Source organism: Uranotaenia lowii, chromosome 1 (genome assembly GCF_029784155.1).
Source record: "Uranotaenia lowii strain MFRU-FL chromosome 1, ASM2978415v1, whole genome shotgun sequence".
Lineage (NCBI taxonomy): Eukaryota > Metazoa > Arthropoda > Insecta > Diptera > Culicidae > Uranotaenia > Uranotaenia lowii.
This window is the reverse complement of record NC_073691.1, coordinates 120,628,438-120,649,818: the sequence shown is the minus strand read 5'-3', so window position 1 is coordinate 120,649,818 and position 21,381 is coordinate 120,628,438. Positions and strand designations below refer to the sequence as shown.

The following is a 21,381-nucleotide window of genomic DNA, read 5'->3' as shown; positions in this document are numbered from 1 at the left end:
CTAAAACCAGGCAAGGAAGTTGTACGAGAAAGTGTTGACCGAGTACAACGGATGCATTTTGATGGACGTCGAAACTTACGTCAAAATGGATTTTGTACAAATACCCGGTAACAAATTTTACCTTGCGAAGCGTAAAGGGAATGTTGCGGGTAGATTCATGTTTGTTGTTGATATAGAAAGATAACTATTTAAAGGGTGATACGCAAGGTTGCCGAAATCACAGAAAAATCTAGAATTTCACAGAATTTTGAGCCAATTTTCCTCACAGGATCTGTGTAACAGAACACAGAATTTTGCAAATATTCACAGATTTCATAGAATTTTTAAATTTAGGCCGTTTTTTTCAAAATTAATTTTTTATGTCGATATAAATTTTGGATAATTATCTTTGAGTTGAAAAGTATGATAATATTGGAAATGTTAATTGATTTTTCTTAAGTAAAATGTTAAAAGATGCAATTGGACATGACTTTTGATTGAAATTAAGGGAAAAACGATCACAGAAATCCATCACAGAATTTTTGGGTAAAATCACAGAAAGTCGGAATTTTATTGCGTCAAAACACAGAATTTTTTTCGGCAACCTAGGTGATACGGTCAAAATTTGGTCAATATCAACTTGACGTATTTCTTTCAATTTTGCATTTAAAAAACCTGAACACCCCTCATTTTGAAAGTGTGTGTGTGTAGAATGTTGCTCCTATTTTGATTTTGGAATTCACTCTTCAGTTGTCAAAATGCCGTCCAAGGAAGAAGAGCAGCGTATCAAAATTTTGCTCGCGCATCGTGATAATCCGAGATACTCTCACGTATGGCTGGAAAATCTCTAAAAGTTGGCAAATCAACCGTTACAAATGTAATTAAAGTGTTTGAGGAACGTATGTCGACAGCCAGGAAGTCTGGATCGGGGGGAAATCGAAAACCGGAAGCCGCTGAGACGACAAAGAGAGTTGCCGGTAGTTACAAGCGAAACCCTAACCTCTCTCTCCGAGATGCCGCAAATAAGCTGGGTGTATCGTCTACAACCGTGCATTGAGCCAAAAAACGAGCCGGACTATCTACTTACAAGAAGGTAGTGACTACAAATCGCGATGATAAACAAAATACGACGGCCAAAGCGCGATCCCGGAGGCTGTACACGACGATGATGACGAAGTTTGACTGCGTAGTAATGGACGACGAAATCTACGTCAAAGCCGACTGCAAGCAGCTTCCGGGACAGGAGTTTTATACGGCAAAAGAAAGGGGAAAGGTAGCAGATATTTTCAAGAACATGGAACTGTCAAAGCTCGCGAAGAAATATCTGGTTTGGCAAGCCATCTATACCTGTGGCTTGAAAAGCTGCATTTTTATAGCTTCCGGGACTGTCAACCAAGAAATTTACGTGAAAGGGTGTATGAATAAACGTCTGCTGCCTTTCCTGAAGAAACACGGTTGTTCCGTACTGTTTTGGCCGGATTTGGTATCTTGCCATTACGGTAAAATGGCCATGGAGTGGTATGTCTCCAACAACGTGCAGGTGGTTCCCAAGGACAAGAACCCTCCCAACACGCCAGAGCTCCGCTCAATTGAGAAATACTGGGCTATTGTCTAGCGGAACCAAAAGAAGACCAAAAAACTGCTAGGACGAGCAGCAGTTCAAGACAAACTGGCTTTCTGCGGTGAAGAAAGTGGACAAGCTGGCTGTACAAAATCTGATGGCAGGGGTTAAGCGTAAGGCACGGCAATTCGGATTTGAAAAAGCGGAAGCCTAACTGAATATTTTTCCTGAATTTTATACAAATTAAACTTGAAAAAAAAATAATTTGATTTTTAAAATAAACGATTTAACTTATTTACACGCGTTTTCCCTTGACCAAATTTAGGCCGTATCACCCTTTATCATTCCTTACTGCATGTGGAAAAGAGCTTGCTAAAATCCCTAAGTTTATAGGCTTCAAGCCATTTTTAATAGATTGAATTTATTTCTTCCTTTTCTAAGTTTTTCAGGTTCCTCAGGTAAATGATAAAATCTTTGATAAAAGGCAAGGCATAATTTTCACGAATGTTTGAATATCGTGCCGCTGATAAGCCTACCCTCATTCTGATTCCTGATACCTGATGATCTTTAATATGATTTTTCATTTAATTAAACATTTTTACAATTTCCCCCGTTCTCGAATGTTTTTGAGTCATTAAAAATTATCGATGATACTTATAATTTTTCAATTACGTCAATGTGATTTCCCATACACATTACTACTTTTTATGCATAATTTGGGTGAATAATTGTAAAAATGTTTTTTTTTTAAGTGTTGAATGTGACCCCAGTTGACGGTATTCAACAGGACGTTGAACGGTGAGATGTTCGGCATTCATGGGCAAACTGAATACTCCCACCCTTTTAACCGAATAAGTACCAAACTGAAGGATGATATTTTCGAAGCAGCGCATATAAATCATCTTCTAAGAAAAAAAAAAACAGTTGGAATAGGGAAAAAATAATAACTCAACTTTACGCAAATTTTACCATATTTCTCCAACTGTTTGAAAAAATATGTAACATAAAAAAAAAGTTAAAAAATCGACTTAAAACGTTACTTTTAACGCGTCAGTTGGTTGACTTTCAGAACCTTAAAACACTAAACGTGGTGTACAAACTTTTGAACATGATTTTCGTGCACTGATTACTTTTTTATGAAACTACACTACACCTACAAGCACTCCAGGCACTTCTCCAATCGTGAAGAGTAAGAAAAAATACCAATATATGTCGACTATCGACAGTTTCCTGTCCAGGTCACTCGGCCAACGCCGCGCCGTCTAATAGCTCTATCTGAAAATAGCTCGAAGGCCTAAAAAGCCATAACTTCCGTTCACATGTGGACACTAAACCTCACACAGTGTCCGTTCACGATGCTCCGACCGGTCAAGGATGCAAATGTTTGCCACGCAAAACCAAAGTAAAGCCAACCCACATGGAAACCGGCTTCTCTCTTGAATATCGGGTCCGAGCTACGGCTAAATTGGAACGTCGTCGTCGTCGTCATCGTTGCTTGGTGCCAGAAGAGTTTCCAATATTCAGTCTCTCCATAATGTCGCCAGCATGGAATGATGTGAAGTGGTAGATGAAACGGAAGCTGCAATATGGTTGCAGTGAAATTTCCACAAAGTGTATTATGAGGGGGCTTATTGCTTCCTATGGCCTAAAAACTTCAACCACACCAATCGGTTGCATTTCGGGTTTTTCGGGAAGGTCTGAAATCGATGAAATGCTCTTTCCGCTATTTATAGCGAACAGTGTGGTAACACATTGGCCTATTAAAACAATCAGTTTTACCATAGAGAAATAAGGCAATTGCTAGTGATAATGTTTCTCGTCCATGTATTTATTTTTCAAAAAATATAAGATTGAAACAAAAAAAGTTCGTATTTTCATAACTTTTGAAATAAATTTGCCTTAACTAAGAATATCAATATGCAAATTGGTACGCATAACTTTAGAGTGGGTTCAATTATGGGGTGGGTTCAAACAGGCGCGGTCCTATGGGGAGGGGGGGGGTGGTGATCGGGGTGATCCCCCCCCAAGCGGCAAAAAACCGTTATAAAATACCCGCAAAAGCTCGAATTTCTATGAAAAGTTGGAACTTTTCTTATTAGATGTGCTTTTAAATTTTCAAAATTTTCCACTCCGTGGGGGTGTTTATTCAACAAAACAGTTAATTTATCACTTAAAAGGCTCAATATTGAAAAAAGTCGGTCCATCATACTTATGCAGCTGTAACTTGCGATTCCCTGGACTGAATTATACCAAATAAGTTTTATTGATAAGTAACTCAACCAAAGTGTGTTGTTGAGTTTTGATTTTGAATTTGCTATTTATGAAATGTAGGGACAACTTTTTTTAAATTGTCACTAATTTCCCTCATATGCCTAAATTAACACGAGCGAATCGTCATAAATTTTATATTTGCTTCAAATTCAAAGCTTTTGAATTCATGATTTCACTGAAATACTTGAAATATTTGTTCTGCTGTCATCATACATTTATTGCCTTCAATATGCAGGTTTTTCTATTTGCTTAGATTTAGAAGGAAACCATAAAAAAATCGTTAGGGGAGAGTGGGGATATTTGATCCCCTTTTCTTATTTTCACCATATCTTTTTGGAAAAATTTAGCAACTCGCCGTCTTTGACATTTTCTGACAGCTTGTAACTTCAAGTTTCTATGCTCCAAAAATTAGAACGATACTTGAACCCGTTGATGAACTAGAAGCATTTTCGTGGGAGTAAAAAAATTGCGATTTTTCTGAAGTTAGGGGAGACTTGATCCCCTTTTAAAGGAGACTTGATCTTTTATTCAGGAAGCCCTAATCCTTGTATAAAAATCAAACAAAACCCCAAGATAGAATATTAATTGACTATTTTGGTCATGTTTGTTCTCATTTCACAATTTTTAGCAGACATAAGAAGATAATTCTATAACTTTGTCTCAACGCTAATAACATTGCATACTTTAAGGCGCTATTTTTTATAATTAAGAGAAAATTAATTATTTTTGCTCTTTTCTTCAGACAAGTGTTTGATAAATATTAGTTTTTGGATAAATATTAGTAATTTCGTAATCAGCAATAATAACGATCAATTCAGAAGAAGGATATGCCGTTTGGAAGGGGGATCAATTGTACCCAACTCTAGGGGATCAATTGTACCCATAATCAACATTTTAGAAAACTTTTTCTGAAAAATGTTGAGTGTTTTCCATTGCTTTGAAAATATGGCATTATGAAGTTGATTTTACGCTCGAACGATTGATGCATTGGAACATATATTTTTTTCATAATTTTCTCATGTAAGGAACATTTTAAAGTGATGCAAAAAGATCTTCTAGTTACATTTTGAGAAATTTTTCAAACAAAGTTCAATTACTCAAACAATTATTTTGTTAAAAAATTTTAAACTACAAGCATTGTTATTTTGCTCATTTTGGCACATTTTTCTAGAACATATGATCTTTGTAAGACATTCCAGTTTCGAGAAATAGCTAAGGAATCAAGTATCCCCAGGGATCAAGTATCCTCATTCTCCCCTAAACTATAAACGTACGGGATCATGTGATTTTCAATGGTCTTTATTTTTAGACATTTCTACCATGTTTAATGGATTAACAGATCTTGGTCGTTCTAAGAAGTAAAAAAACCTTTGATCTTGAAGTGTTAATTTGCCTATATTGTAAGAAATTTAAATTTTAGTCAAGTTATCCATCGGAGTGTTCAGTTTTCCAGTAGGCGTTTAAGAAACGTATGACTTCAATTTTCTAACTTTCTAATCTTTTTTTGTCTATTAGTCACCAATATTTCAATTCAATCGTAATAAATAACAAGTGTTGATGCCGAATTAAATTCATTTTTGATGAAGTTTAGAGCAGCGAAAAGCTTTCCGTTAGGATTTTTTTTATGTTTCAAAATATTTCTTAAACCGAAGGAGAATTATCAATTCAGAATCGGGAAGAATCATTATAATAAAACTTTACTTTAAGAATATAAAGCTAATACATATCTGAAATTTAAATATAAATTTGAATTTAAAATTCTAATTTTTTCTTTTGTTTACAGCTGGTTTATTGAGAATTTTTAAACTTTACAAAGTCATATCAGAAGTCTAATGCTGAGTAAAGATTCTCTTTCGCGAGTTTTCATCACCCTCAATTTTTCACCATTCAAATATGAATTGTAAACTTAAAATTTATAACCTTTTCTATGAAATTCAAAAACATAAATTTAAATTTCAAATCTGATTTTATTGAATTCTGTTTAAAATGTATCACATCAAACATTCATATTATGGATGACCATGAAAAATCTACAAGTACTGCCAAACAGAAATCGAATATAAAAAATTCATAGTAAGAGTTTAAATAAAAAAAAATCTTCTCTTGAGATATCAGCAACAATAAATCGAAAAAAACGTGTTATAATTTTTGCGTTCCCTGTGAGATTTAATTGCCAACAAAACAGTATTTATATGTAGGAATTCATCTCCAGAAACCAAAATCTGCATTCAAAACTATATCACAAGGAAACAAAATCCACATTTTCCGAGGTACGAAGAATTTGAAAACTGATTTCGACTTATTTAGGAGCACTAAATGCAAATTTGTATTTTCATATCAGCTTTTGTTTCCGGTATAAATTTTGAAAAAACAAGGTTCATTGAAAAAAATTGTACAATTTTTAGCAAATGTGTAAAATATCAAAAAGATTTTTAGAGATTTAAACTTAATAATAAATTTTCATAAAGAATGTGAGTAATTTACCATGAGAAAAAGTTATAGAAGTAAGTATCTTTCCCCATTTTGTAAAATACGAGGATTATCTAGAAGAAATCTGTATTGTTTATTTCCGAGAATTTGTCAATTTTTAGCATTCTTCCCTTTAATCTGTATCGTTAAATGAATAAAGGATTATGAAAAGATTTTACATATTTTTTGTTGTTCATGTAGGTTTCTGATTGATCGATTTCACTCTAAACTGCTAAGTTTTAAAATTACCAAATGCCAGAAAATAAAAAAGGCGAGAAAAAATCTGACAAAAAGTCGAGTTTGAGTCGCAAAAATCTTCCAAAATCAGTTTGCCTCGGTTTTAATTTTTCCCTTGTGAATTAAAATTATTCCCTTATAATTCCATAAGGCAATCAATCTAATCTAAACAGTCGGAAGATCTTTTAGTGATTTTTAACTAACACTCCTGGATTTCAAGATATCACCGATACTGCTTACAGCTAATCTGCACAATAATGTTGAATTTTTAAGTCAAAATTGAGCTTCAGGTTCGATATTCTGGATATAAAAGCTTGGCTATTTTAATTGCAAATGATTGAGACTCTTCACTAAAGAAAAGTAGATATTAAAATTCAGAATTAACCGTTCATTTTATAGCTCTTTTTTATAATTCAAATTATTATATAGTTATTAAAAAAAATAGGAATTATGTGAAGGTATTTACATGAACAATAAAAAAGAGTAGATAATCACTTTTTTATAGTTTATTTGTTGTAGTACAATTAAAATTGAAAATTTTGAATAAGGTTCCAGAAGCATAATATTCAGAAACTGATTTTAACAATCGGTTTTTTTTTTCTAAAAAATAATTAAACTAATTTTCCAAATCACGATTCAGTAAAATACTCCAATGAAGAATTTAATGCCCGTAAGTTATGTTTGTTGAATAGTTTATCGGCCTTATCGGTGAAAAGTAAAATACTTGCGTTAAATTTTAAAATATCCGAGCTCTAATATTTGGAAACTCAAGAAAAAAATCAAGATAGCTTGAAATTTTTTCTACATTTTCATCTCTCATCAACGTATGTATTATTTTCATTGAAAAATTACATTTGTGTTAACAGTTTATCACCGCTGGTTTATGATTTTAATTTAATGATTAATGGCATTTCGGTGAATTATACATTCTAATAGGAAGAATTTCAAATGAAAGTAATGAAAATTATAGACGGATAGATTAGATTAGGAAGCATGAAAGGTGTTGAAAATGAGCCAAGAGCGTGATTTGAGAAAACTTCTTGCCGCACAAGACCATTTGTCCCACATCGTATTATTGTCTAGAAGAAGCAAAGTCGATAGGCTGACTTTGCATTGATCTATACAATGATACATGGATGGATCGAAGCACGTGTTTTTCGTACCCCGATCGGGGTACCCCGATCGGGGTACGAAAAACACGTGCTTCGATCCATCCATGTATCATTGTATAGATCAATGCAAAGTCAGCCTATCGACTTTGCTTCTTCTAGACAATAATACGATGTGGGACAAATGGTCTTGTGCGGCAAGAAGTTTTCTCAAATCACGCTCTTGGCTCATTTTCAACACCTTTCATGCTTCCTAATCTAATCTATCCGTCTATAATTTTCATTACTTTCATTTGAAATTCTTCCTATTAGAATGTATAATTCACCGAAATGCCATTAATCATTAAATTAAAAATTACATTTATAGCGAGAAATTCTTAGAGAGCTCCTAAAGTGACAATTTTAAAATACCAGATATAACTACAAATAAAAAAAAATATCAACCTTTTTTCGCAGTAGATATTTTAGATTCGCTGGTTAAATTATAAAAGGATGTGTAAGTTGTGTAAAAGGATATTGAAATGAGTAGATATATAGAGAAACTTTGATAAAATTTTCATTATTCATCTCTTGTTTCATACTTTTTTAAATACCTGTTGTTCAGTGAAATTCATGGGGGAAAGAGGAGCAGTGTGCAGCTTATATTGTAAACTAATTTGCAACTGACCATCCCCCCCGCAAGCTCTTCCCCTGCTTTCACTCACTCAAATGATTGTTTTTTCACCAGATATTAACGTTCCTTCATATTGACTGATTTTTGAAAATTGGAAAATCACCACCCCCCCCCCCCCCCCCCCCCAAGAGCCAGCTCTAGGACCACCCCTGGGTACTGATGAAACTATTTGACAAGCAGTTGTCAAACTATAGCAAAGAGAAGCATGAGAACTGCAAATGGTCCTATTTTTCGAAAAACTAGCAATTTGGTAACCTCGGAAATCTTTGCTTCATGTTTTTCGATCTAAAAAAAACCTATTGACATTAAGGTCTAAGAGCTACCACCATTCTCGACTGATTTTTAGATAAATTAAAATCTTAAGTAAGGTAGAATAACATAAACCCCGTCTAAAGGTGGGGTTGAGAAACTACGAAAACATTTCGAAAAATGTGAACAGTTATATGTGGAACAATTTTACAAAAGCTTTTATTTTTTATGGAGGAGAGAAGAGACCAATGCGACCAGTTGTTAAATTTTGTGTAGCATAACCTCGCATTATTTCTTTTTACTATATGCTTTCAGATAAACTGCTACTATTGATAAGTGTCAAATGAATACTGGTTGAGCATTTGATGAGCACACACACATGTTAGATCATAAGTGCCTTACGATACCTTAGTTTACACAAGAGATCCTGAGTGCAACGCATGTTTCCTTGCAAGATCAATCCATATGTATGTACTCAAGCTTACAAAGCGTACAAGCGTTTCGATGGGGCGGAGCTCCGGAGTGTTGGGAGGGTTGAACATTTTCGGCACGAAATTGACCTTACTGTCCGCATACCACTTCAGCCCGTCCTTGGTATTAGTGGCATGAGGCCACATCCGGCCAGAAAGTTGTTGGGACTTTGTGAACCTTCAGGAGAGGAAGAAGCTGCTTCTGGAGGCACTCTTTCATGTACACCTGTCCGTTCATCGTGTCCTGGGTCACAATAGGTGCACTTTGCTTCCCGCACGTGCAGATGGCTTGCCAAACCAGGAATTTATTCGCAATAGACATCTTCTGAGTGCGGAATGCTCCGGAACGCTGAACCTTGGCCGTGAAAAACAAGTTGCCGGGGATCCGTTTGAAGTCGGCAATGATATATGTGTTAACCACATAGTGCCAAGTTGACGGCTCAGTCACTTACTCGACGGATGGGTAAGTGCGAGACCCGTTGTATCAGCGATACATATCAACGACGATGAGTGATGAGGATAAACAGCATTAATGTGCGGCCGTGCGGAGGGATGTCACATTATATTCGCTCTCAGTTTATCACGTTGGGCGCCTCCCACACATTCACCCTCCTCTCAGAAGAAATAAAAGTTCAGAAATATCTCAAAATATTTTTTTTAAATTTTTTTAAGCATCCAGCTTATGCGCATAGTGTCCTGCTTAAACTTTTCATATTACCTCTTTTGAAATAATAATTTTCATGGTGCTGCTTTCGGTACTATTTGTTGATTTTTTTTTGTTTCGATTATAGTCGTTTTACCATCTTTATGGAATTCGCGACTTTATCAACGTTGCAGTTGGCGGATCGTTATTGAAAAACTTATCCGGTACAACTGTGTTCGATGTTTACTCTTGAGCTCGAACTCGCGGACATCGGCTCAGGAGACAACAGACTTGTCAACTGAGCTATATCTCAAGCCCACTATTTGTTGATGCTTTTGGTTCTTTGTTCATGTTTTAATCAGCAGCTAACCTTGAAACTCACATTGCTTCATCGCCAATTTGCCTTCTAAAATTTCGATAAGAACAATCTTAAGTAACGATAAACACAAAAACAGCAGTTAAATTTGCCTAAGCTGACTCACATCCTCGCGGGTGCATTGCGAAGCTGAATTTTCTAAGTTGCGTGCAAAAAGTCTACCTCACATTTAGCGCAGCCCAACTAACTTGCTTGTAACGTGACGCAACATTACAATTACCTACAGGTACGCGCTCAGTTCAATTAGCTTTTAGGCTAATTAAGGCCAAAGGCGTAACACGGTTAGTTCGCTCTCAGGCACCCTATTCTAAGCTCGCATCAGGTGATCTACATATAGCTTCAAGCGCAACAGACAGGATGTACCAGGCGCTCTATGGTTTCCTCACAGGCTCAGTAATTTTAGCCTCTCATTATTAACAGCCCAGTCTAGTTGCAGGCGCAGCGTTCCACGCTCGCGTTGAGAGGAGCACATTTAGTTTACACAAGCTTTCATTAGATTCAGCATAGTCTGTACACAGGCGTAACATTTCAAGTTCGCAGTAAGCGCAGCTTAGATAGCTCGCAGACGCAACCAGCACATTGGCCCACACCGATGGCAGCAAAGCTCACATCGGGCACATCGCATGCGCAGCACTTTGGCTACCAACAGGTGCAGCATTCAAGCTCACATCAAGCGCAGCACTTCAGCACGCATTGGGCGTAGCACCACAGAGAACAGACATCGGGCCCCGAACAAAAATTTGTTGAAATCGTGTGTGAGAATACCCACCTAAGTTTCAAACCAAATTCGTAAGTGGACTAACATCCATAAGATGTCGCTACCAGTACACATATTTTTCCATTTTTTCGACACGCTTAGAAATTAATACTCATAACTTATCTCAAACACAATAGTAACACAATATTTTGTGTTATACATTTTAAGAACATCTTGATTTTTAAAAAATGCAAGTCATATTTCAATCATACTTTAATCGCTGTCATATGTCCATGCATATGCCCCATATTGTTCAATCAATATTGGCGCTGAATTGAAAGTTGAATTCCAAGTTTTAAAGTATGTCTGTCAGTAAATAGTTTTCTAGAACAGAGAATGTGAACATAAATGTTATAACTGTTAATTATGGGTCGGTATTCCGGTTGATGTTATCTTGTAACTCATGTTTATAAATAACTTTAATCATTTGTACTGATTACTAACCCTGAGTTACAAGTCCTCATCTATCGATCTCAGGTAACATCAACCAGAATATCGAGCCATAGTTTACAATTTTTTTTATTATGAAGAGAAATCACCGTGAATTTGTTTTATGAAATTAATTTGCGGCTTTATCGGTGAGGGTTAAAGAGTTGAAATGAAAGACGGATAGAATGTCAGAAGAAAATTCTAAGGTGGTGAAAAGAGCGAAGAGCATTTGAAATAGAAGCTTTACCACATACTAAATTCTTTGTCCCACACCAATTAACTGTATTGAAGAAGTAGTACCCAATAGAGAAGGCACTACGTTTTTCGATACAGTTAATTATGGATGGTTCGACCGCCATGTGAATGCACATGTGTCGAACGGACCGTTCGATTAACTGTATCGAAAAACGTAGTGCCTTCTCTATTGGGTACTACTTCTTCAATACAGTTAATTGGTGTGGGACAAAGAATTTAGTATGTGGTAAAGCTTCTATTTCAAATGCTCTTCGCTCTTTTCACCACCTTAGAATTTTCTTCTGACATTCTATCCGTCTTTCATTTCAACTCTTTAACCCTCACCGATAAAACCGCAAATTAATTTCATAGTTTACAATTATAACATTTATGTTCACATTTTCTGTTCTAGAAAACTTTTAACTGATTGTAAAATCCCAACACATACTTTAAAACTTGGAATTCAATTTTCAATTCAGCGCCAAAATTGTTTGAACAATATGGGGCATAAGACAGCGTTCAATTGGGATTGAAATATGATTTGCATTTTTTTTAAATCATGATGTTTTAAAATTTATTACACCAAAATTTGTGTTACTGTCATACATTGCACTGGCCTCCTTTGAGATAAGCGATGAGTATTAATTTCTAAGCGTGTCGAAAAAATGAAAACAAAAATAGGTGTACCGGTAGCGACATCTTATGTATGTTAGTCCACTTACGCATTTGGTTTGAAACTTAGATTGCTATTCACACACACGTGTTGAGCTCCAGCTCGAACTCTGTTCTCTGTGGTAGCACTAAAGCTCACAAAAGGCTCAGCATTTAAGCTCGCATCAAGCGCAGCACTTCGGCTCGCATCGGGCAGCACAAAAGCCCGCACAGGACGCAGCACACAAGTTCGCAACACACGCAGTACCAAGCTCACATCAAGCGCAGCACTTCGGCTCGCATCGGGCGCAGCACTATAGCTCGCAACAGGCGCAGCATTTAAGCGCGCATCAAGCGCAGCACTTCGGTTCGCTTCAGCATAGCATATAAACTCGCATACGCAGCGTGCGTGCACATTCCCATACAGCTCATCGAGACCTATAATTGCTCGGTTATAATTCATCACACAGTTTTTCTTCTCGCGTAGTTTGATCTACAAGTTTTTTTCTAGTTTTGTTTCTACAAATCAATTGATATATTCAAAATTAAAATTTTTAACTTTTATATTTTTGAAAATCTCAGTTTGGCCAAAAATTAGCTCCTAAAAGGATCGCCAAATGTGTTAACCACATAGTGCCAAGTTGACGGCTCAGTCACTTACTCGACGGATGGGTAAGTGCGAGACCCGTTGTATCAGCGATACATATCAACGACGATGAGTGATGAGGATAAACAGCATTAATGTGCGGCCGTGCGGAGGAATGTCACATTATATTCGCTCTCAGTTTATCACGTTGGGCGCCTCCCACACAATATACATATGTTTCGTCGTCCATGATGCAGCATTCAACTTTTGTTAGTATATTAGGGTTAAACTTCCTGGCACGGGTTTTGGCGGACTTTTTCTGCTTTTCGTCGCGATTAGTGGCTTTTTGTACCTTGAACGTTCGAAACCCAGCCTTGGTGTTGGCCTTCTGGACAGCTTCTTAAACACATCCCGAACGGAAGCGTTCGAGTTTTCGGTTGAAAGCCTCTACTACGCGGTTGTGAATTTTGGTGTTGCACGGAATACTTTTTTCTTCACTTCTGGGCTTCCGATCGGTGGTCAATCGTTCCTCGAACCGCTTAATCACTCGCGACACCGTGGAATTTGCGATTCCCAACGTTTTAGCGATGAAACGATGCGAGATATCCTTGTTCTCGTGATTAATGCGCAAGATTTTATCCCGCACGAGCTGTTCTTTCGACTCCATTTCCGCGAGTTTTGATCACAGGACTTTAAAACTTGCAGGATGTAAACAATGCACTATGAACTAAATCCACCAAAATTTTCATTAAATTCCAACCAGCGGTTAAAAAGTTAGAGCAATTTCATAGTGTGGCAATTTCATCGTGGACACCCGTAACTCAACTATTGAGTAACCAAGAATTACCGATCCAGCTCTTGTGTGGTGGCCTAAAACAGAAGAAAAGACCACACAAAAACTTGCTGAAAATCTCCACAGTACTATACTCTTATGCATAACAGGTGCTATGCGAAGTACACCAACAAAATCCATGGAAGCGATGCTGTGGTTCCTCCTAATTCATCAATGTGAACAACTTAAAGCAAAAAAGCAAGCTTTGGGGTAGAAAACAGCACATTACTAGTTGCAACAGTGCCATTTACATTTACGGCTAAAAGGCACTGAAGTTCTGTTGTCTGTCCCTTACGCTGTCCTTGGGTCGCATATTCGAGCTATAAAAATCTTGCAATGTATTTGTTGCTAATATCTGCTCAAGCTCATTTCGTTTCCATCCTTGGTGAAGAACCCATACCCATGAAACATACATTTTGGCATATTTAAAAAATTCATGAAACACTGTAAAAATTTCAGGTCCTAAAAACCAATTTACAGATGAAATAGTATTTGAACTGCGATTCGAAAATCTATCAGGTTAATGCTGAAATTGGTTAAAAAACATGCCAACAAAAAAATATTTTTACAGTAGCAAAGCACCTCGGATCAGCTAGTATTGAAATAAAAATTGAATATATGCTGTGGTATGCGAATGTTGCATCTAACACCACTGTCGCGTGATGCCCAGCTAGATGGCGGCAACGTTACACGATTTGTCTATGTATCGTGTGACCAACATCTTTTAAATAAGTGGTCGCGAATCTCGTTTTTAAGCTTTTTTTCCTCAGATTTAAGCTTTTTTTGCCTTGAGAGCATAGGAGACGAAAGCTTAAATCGGAGGAAAAAAGCTTAAATCCCTCAAAACGAGGGGAAAAAAGGGGATATCTGAAAGATGTGCTCCATACGGTTTGAATAGCGTTGCCGCCGCCTGTGCCCAGCTTGGCGGAATTTTACAAAATAAGTTTCTTTTTGTATGAGTATTATCTTACTTCTACGATTTTTGTCGCTTTCTGATGAAATCTGCAACTCGAAAAGTTAAAAAATTGATTTTAAAAATGTAGGTGTTAAATTTATGATTTCGAAAAAAAAGATGATGTTTGCAATCCAACCGTTATCCAACCATAAATAATCGAAATTATTTCCAACTTACCGCCTCGGACTTCACACGTTAGCACCAAATTGTCATCCTCCTGTAAAGGGCCAATCGCACCAGCCACGTCTCTTCCGGAAGCGTCGTACACTAGTATTTGATGGGGAGGGACTGAAATGGTAAAGAAAAAATGAAAGATTATATTGAATTTAGTTACTTGAAGCAGTATAGTTATATGCTAATCAATTTAAGGAGTGATTCGGCACAATTAAATATGATAATGATTTTTAATTTGAAAAAAAAATAGATACTCCCTCAATTTTTATTCGCTTGAGATCATAGAGGTTCAATAGCTACTTTCGAAAAAACGTGCGTCAAAAGAGCGAAAGTGAACGTTTTCCCGTATATTATTCAAATAGTTGTCGAAGTTTACTCTTTAAAGAAATGCCCATCGAAACATATCGCTTTCGGAATGAAAAAAAAACCTATTCAACTCCGTTGAGTATTACACATTAGATTTACACACCTCGAATAACACGCAATAGGTAAATAAAACATGTGAAACACCCCTAGTCCGAGCTCCGGTTATCCGAGCTACCATTTTCATACTAAATCCATGTAAAGTTGTGTTTGATCATCGCAATATATTGTTATGCTGTCCGAACATTTCGAAACATATGGATTAAAAAGCACAGTTCAACTCAGCTTATCCGAGCTTACGCGTAATCCGAGCCACCATTTTTATACAAATCGATGTTAAATTGTGATTTTGTGTGCTTTTCTGCAAGTTTAAAGTTCAAACTAGCTGAAAAAGTTGATTAAATAGCACTACTAAATCCTTGTATTCACCGAGACATGCGCCTGCAATACTATCGGAAAAGTATAGGGTTTGTCAATATAGTTCGTTTAATCCGAGGTTTAACTTATCCTAGGTGGTCCTTCCCCTGCTACCTCGGATTAGCGGGATTCTACTGTATATAGAAAATCCTATTCTTTTTTTTTCAAATATTTATCTCGGCCATGAAACACAGCTGTACGTGTACATGGGTTTTGTGTAAAAGTTATGGCTCGGGAAAATTGGAAGCACGGATAATCGGAGCTTGCATTTGGATTTGAATTTGGTTGGATTTTATTCAATCCGATCTTCGATCAAATCCTGCAAATTGCATAAACATTGTAGTTGAATATTGGCTGAAAACCATACATATTTCAAGCAAAAGAAATTTCACACATCGTTTCAGAAATAAATAATATAATACGAATTTGAACCACGAGTGTCAAATTGATTAAGAATAAGGTTGCCATTTTGTCCGACTTTATACGGGATTGCCCGTATAACAGTCCGGCTCGGCTCAGTTCTACGAATTTCATTGAAAAATGCCCGGGTTTATTCACTTTATTTGGCAAATCAAACAAAAAAAACAACAAACGCCTCCAAAATGACATTTTTTTTAGCAAGTTTTATAAAAAATTAACATGAAAGGTTTTTTGGATGCCCAAAATATGGTTCAAAGTCTGTCGATGAGTTTTGATGAAAAAAAATTTTTTTTTCTTGATTTTTGTTGAGGAATTTATGGGTTTTGAGAAAATTGGCCCGGATATCGCCCGGATTTCTGGTCGACAATTTTAAAATCAAATGCCCTGATTTTGCCAGGTTTTTATTTAAAATTGCACGCTTTGTCCGGTCCGGATACGTGCTGAAAAAAATCTGGCAACCTTAATTTAAAATCCTGCAAGAATTAATTTGTGTCTAGGCTGTTATAGAGCATCCATAAAAATTTAAATGTTTTTTTTATTCATTGGGGCCTCCGGAATTTAAAAAAAAATCTTTTTTGCACCTGAAAAAAGTTATAAGCCGTCGAACTTCCAAAAGTGACAAACTGGCATTCTAGAACGAATGATGATTATGCAAGGTACCGTAAATTGTGACAACATGCAACACTTTTCAACTTTATTGACTTCTAAAAAAAATATATCGACAGATAATCATACTGTTTATGCATCAAAAGTATTGATGTTGATGAGTCATTGAATTGACATAGTCAGAAAAAAAAATGGTTTGGCCAGTTTTTTAAATGCTTTTACGAGAAAAATCATCAGAATACTGCATACATTTAGGGGTGAATAATACTACAAAAAATCTTCAAGCTGGAATCGTAAAGATAAATGTTTGGATGAATGAATTATGAAATCAAGAAACGCTTGATGCAAAACAATAATATTCCAGCATATGAAAACGAAATTTACATGGTGTCAATTCGATTTGCATTTAGTTGCATCTTATCTCAGACAGGTATTATAATATTTATTAAAAAAAAAAATTAAAAATTTTCCGAGGATCTTCTTTAATTTAACCAAAGCTGTTGTCGTCATGTAAGTTCAAGCTACTTACGAGTAGGGCCGTAAACACAAATCACTTTCCCAAATGTTCCAATTTTCCACTTCATTCCGTTCCCAAAATCCTCATCGAATCATACCCAGTGCAAACCATTCTGTCTATGATTTCACCATCAAAGCTTTAGGGGTCTTCCAAAGATAAGGTAAGGTTTTAAATTTACTCATACAATTGTTTTGTTTCGGTTCCCCGACATGATATAACAACCGAATGTGGTGGTGAGCGCTTCACCGAAATTTTGGAGTGTTATGGAAATGATTATGACTTTCCCCTGTAAGACTCGACCGAGCTCGATACGATGCCAGCGCAATCCTTACAGTCGGTACAGAAACTTCCTGCTAAACCCACAACAGTCCAAAGCAATTCGAACACATCCTCACATTTGCCACTCGACGAATAGAACCACACAAACCAAAAAACCTCAAATTTCAATCCCCTATTCTCATCACCATCGCTCTTTCGGCCAGAGTCATTACCATTTGCAATCCGGATTGTGTGTAGCGCATTTGGAAAAATCCCGCAGTGGCAGATAGCTGGTAATGATGGAATTCGGTTGGATGGTTATTCTCTTATACCGGTCATCCGAGCCCGGAAGAGCCAAATTCGGACCAGCGCATATTCCCTCCGTTCGAAATATACGGACCATCAGATCAGAATAGCTCCCAGCGCTCTGGTCTGCCAGAACTTTATGCTGCGCTGAAGGAATACGTGGAATGAATTCCGGTTCCGGTCTTCTGCTGCATAAAAACGCCAATAGCGCAGATGCCCGGCAAGGATAGCATTCTCTTACATCATTTTCCTACTTTCAAACACAGACTTCCGACCAAATCGGACGGACGTTTTCATCTCCGGCAAGCAGTCTTTCGTTACTCCAACGCTCCATAGCATCAAGGCCAAGCGTCATTGTTTTGAAAAAGAATCATCCATTGGCTGGTCACTGGAATACCATGATCTTTAATTAGATGCAGAAAAACGACTGCACCATATTTTAAGAAAGAAAACTTTCTAGCTTAAATCATAATCGAACTGATTGGTTAAAGGTTTGTCCGACTAAGGTCTGTTGTATAGTGTTATTAATTGTCAACCTTGTTTACGTACAGTAGAACCCCGCTTATCCGTGCTCCGATTGTTGAAGTTGTGATTTTGTTATGCTATTAAATCGACGTTTCTACAAGTTTAAAGTCTAAACTTGCTGAAAGACGTCGATTAAATAGCTAACAAAATCCTTGTATTCTCCGAGCCATGCGCCTGGATGAAATGCAATATCTTCTATAGGAAAAGTATAGCGTTTGTCAATGCATATCATATAATTTGAAGATTCACTGATCTGAAGTGGTCCTTCCCCCGACTACCTCGGATTAGAGGGGCTCTACTGTACCTGCATTTCAGAATCTGCCTTCTTATCAAGGCGGTTAGGATCAGAGAAGAGTAAGTGCCTTAATGATAGTTTCGACAGAACGCCATTCGAATTGTCAAGGTGCTTAATTTTTTATATTATTTTTCGAGCACAAGCAGTTTTAATCCAATCGGAAAAATTAAAAAAAAAATAATAAAAACCTTATTTGGCACTTAAAGGGTGATGAGGTCCAAATTTGGTCAAGGGAAAACGCGTGTAAATCGGTGAAATCGTTTATTTAAAAAATCAAATTAAATTTCTTTTTCAAGTTTAATTAGTATAAAATTCAGGAAAAACATTCAGTTAGGCTTCGCTTTTCCAAATCCGAATTGCCGGGCCTTACGCTTAACCCCTGCCATCAGATTTTGTACAGCCACCCTGTCCACCTTCTTCGCCGCAGAAAGCCAGATTGCCTTGAACTGCTGCTCGTCCTTATCAGTTGTTTTGGTTTCTTTAGGTTCCGCTTGACAATAGCCCAGTATTTCTCAATTGGGCGGAGCTCTGGCCTGTTGGGAGGGTTCTTGTCCTTGGGAACCACCTGCACGTTGTTGGCGGCGTACCACTCCATGCCCTTTTCACCGTAATGGCAAGATTCCAAATCCGGCCAAAACAGTACGGAACAACCGTGTTTCTTCAGAAAAGGCAGCAGACGTTTATTCAAACACTCTTTCACGTAAATTTCTCCCGGAAGCTATAAAAATGCTGCTTTTCAAGCCACAGGTACAGATGGCTTGCCAAACCAGATATTTCTTCGCGAACTTTAACAGTTTCATGTGCTTGAAAATATCTGCTACCTTTCCTCTTCCTTTTGCCGTTTAAAACTCCTGTCATGGAAGCTGATTGTAGTCGGCTTTGACGTAGGTTTCGTCGTCCATTACCACACAGTCAAACTTCGTCAGCATCGTCGTGTACGGCCTCCGGGATCGCGCTTTGGTCGCGTATTTTGTTTATCATCGCGATTTGGAGTCACTACCTTCTTGTAAGTCGATAGTTCGGCTCGTTTTTTGGCTCGATGCACGGTTGTAGACGATACACCCAGCTTATTTGCGGCATCTCGGAGAGAGAGGTTAGGGTTTCGCTTGAAACTACCGGCAACTCTCTTTGTCGTCTCAGTGGCTTCCGGTTTTCGATTTCCTCCCGATCCAGACTTCCTAACTGTCGACAAACGTTCCCCAAACGCTTTAATTACATTTGTAACGGTTGATTTGGCAACTTTTAGAGATTTTGCCAGCTTTGCGTGCGAGTAGCTCGGATTTTCGCGATGCGCGAGCAAAATTTTGATACGCTGCTCTTCTTCCTTGGACGGCATTTTGACAACTGAAGAGTGAATTCCAAAATCAAAATAGGAGCAACATTCTACACACACACAAACCTTCAAAATGAGGGGTGTTTTGGTTTTTTAATTGCTAAATTGAAAGAATTACGTCAAGTTGATATTGATCAAATTTTGACCGTGTCACCCTTTATATCCTTCTTATCTACAGGGCAATAATTCTAATATTTTAAGATTTTTAGTCATCTTAGGACAACCACAAATAAAAAAATGTTATAAATTTCATATTGTTCAGCATTTATTAAAGAACTCGTAATCGCAAGAATAATTTTATTTTTTTTTCGACCACACGCATAGTTGAAATATCAATGGTCATCGTCCTTTCTGCGACAAGAGCTTTCTACCCCAAAGCACCCAATCCTTGATAGAAAAAAAAGAATGAAAAAATTAAAACCTTTTTCGGAGGTGCTTTTCTGTGTTACGGCAGACTTTCGGTCAAGCCATCGATTGAAAGTCGAGTGCCTAACTGTGCTAGTGGGTAAAAAATATCCTACCTGAGAGCAGGTCGTGGTTGGATTTTATCGAGGATCCATTTTTTTCTCTAGGAAAGCAGGGAACAATTTTCTGGTTTGTCTGGTGTGTATGAGGTTGGGAAAAAATCACTTCAGAATGAATGCATTTCATTCGGGTGCTAGCAAAGCCGGGAAGTGATGGGAAGCAGGAAATTCCGGACTCCGGACATACATAAAGCGATTTCATTCGGACGATAAGCGCGCCGTCGTCGTCCTTCTGCTTCGTGGCATCGTCGTCGGCGTGTCGTACCTACTTTGGCTGATGTTATTTCAATAATTCGGCATTTGTAAAGCTCGTGAAAGTCGCCCTTTATAACCAGCCAGACAGAAAGGCGTGCGAGCTACCTTGTACAGGTGCAAGAAGCAATTTCCAAAGATTATTTATGCATAACGTAAAGTGGTTTCCTTTCATTCCATACTGATTTTTCAATTTGAATAATAATGAAAATCAGAGATGTGAATGGAAAAATGCACTCTAGAGCAGCACTGAAGAAGAGAATAAAAATCGTTATCAGATAGGAGTGCATTTGGGTAAAAGCAAACTTTTTGAGGTCAATTGTCCCAAAGCAATTAGAGGGGTTGAATATTTAAGGATTTGTTTGCAGGAGAAATCCAGTGGGTCTAATTTAATTTCCATTGTCTTTATTATTTCCATTCAGGAAAACTGTGGTCGAATAATTACAGTTTTTTTTTAATAAATTTCTCCACTGTATTAAATGAAAAGTTTTTTTTTTAATTTGAAACCATTGTGTAAAAGAAAAAAAATTTTTTTGATTACTTTTTATTTTTTATTGGACTGGATTTTAAAAGTTAAGATTGTTTGTTGTTATCGTCGACTTTTTTCGGCGAGAAATAAAACAAATTACTTGCCAGTTGGTCCTAACGTTTCAAGCTACATTTAGCTGTTCGCTCCTCTTCAGTGGACGTTTAAAAAATTTTATTTTTAATACAATTTTCCATTTCACTAGATAATACAACTTACTTTATCTAGCGATCGTCTAACTACTGTTTGTTGTCTGTTGTTTGTTTTTGAAGTAATATTTACATTTATCTGTCAGTGTTCTGATCTTGGGTAAAATGGAGTTGTAGGCTGATTCAAAATTAATTGATTCTTTTTGTTTGTTAACAACGTCGTTGTCTCCTCTTA

At 37.0% G+C, this 21,381-nt stretch overlaps 1 protein-coding gene across 1 annotated transcript in view; it reads right to left on the bottom strand.

The window, feature by feature from the left end:
* Positions 1-21,381, bottom strand: part of LOC129737866 (hemicentin-2-like) — an 811,499-nt gene that overhangs the window by 135,748 nt on the left and 654,370 nt on the right. The window contains exon 6 of the mRNA XM_055729030.1: positions 14,659-14,769. Coding sequence (XP_055585005.1) covers positions 14,659-14,769 — 111 coding nt within the window. The remainder of the gene's footprint in view (positions 1-14,658; positions 14,770-21,381) is intronic.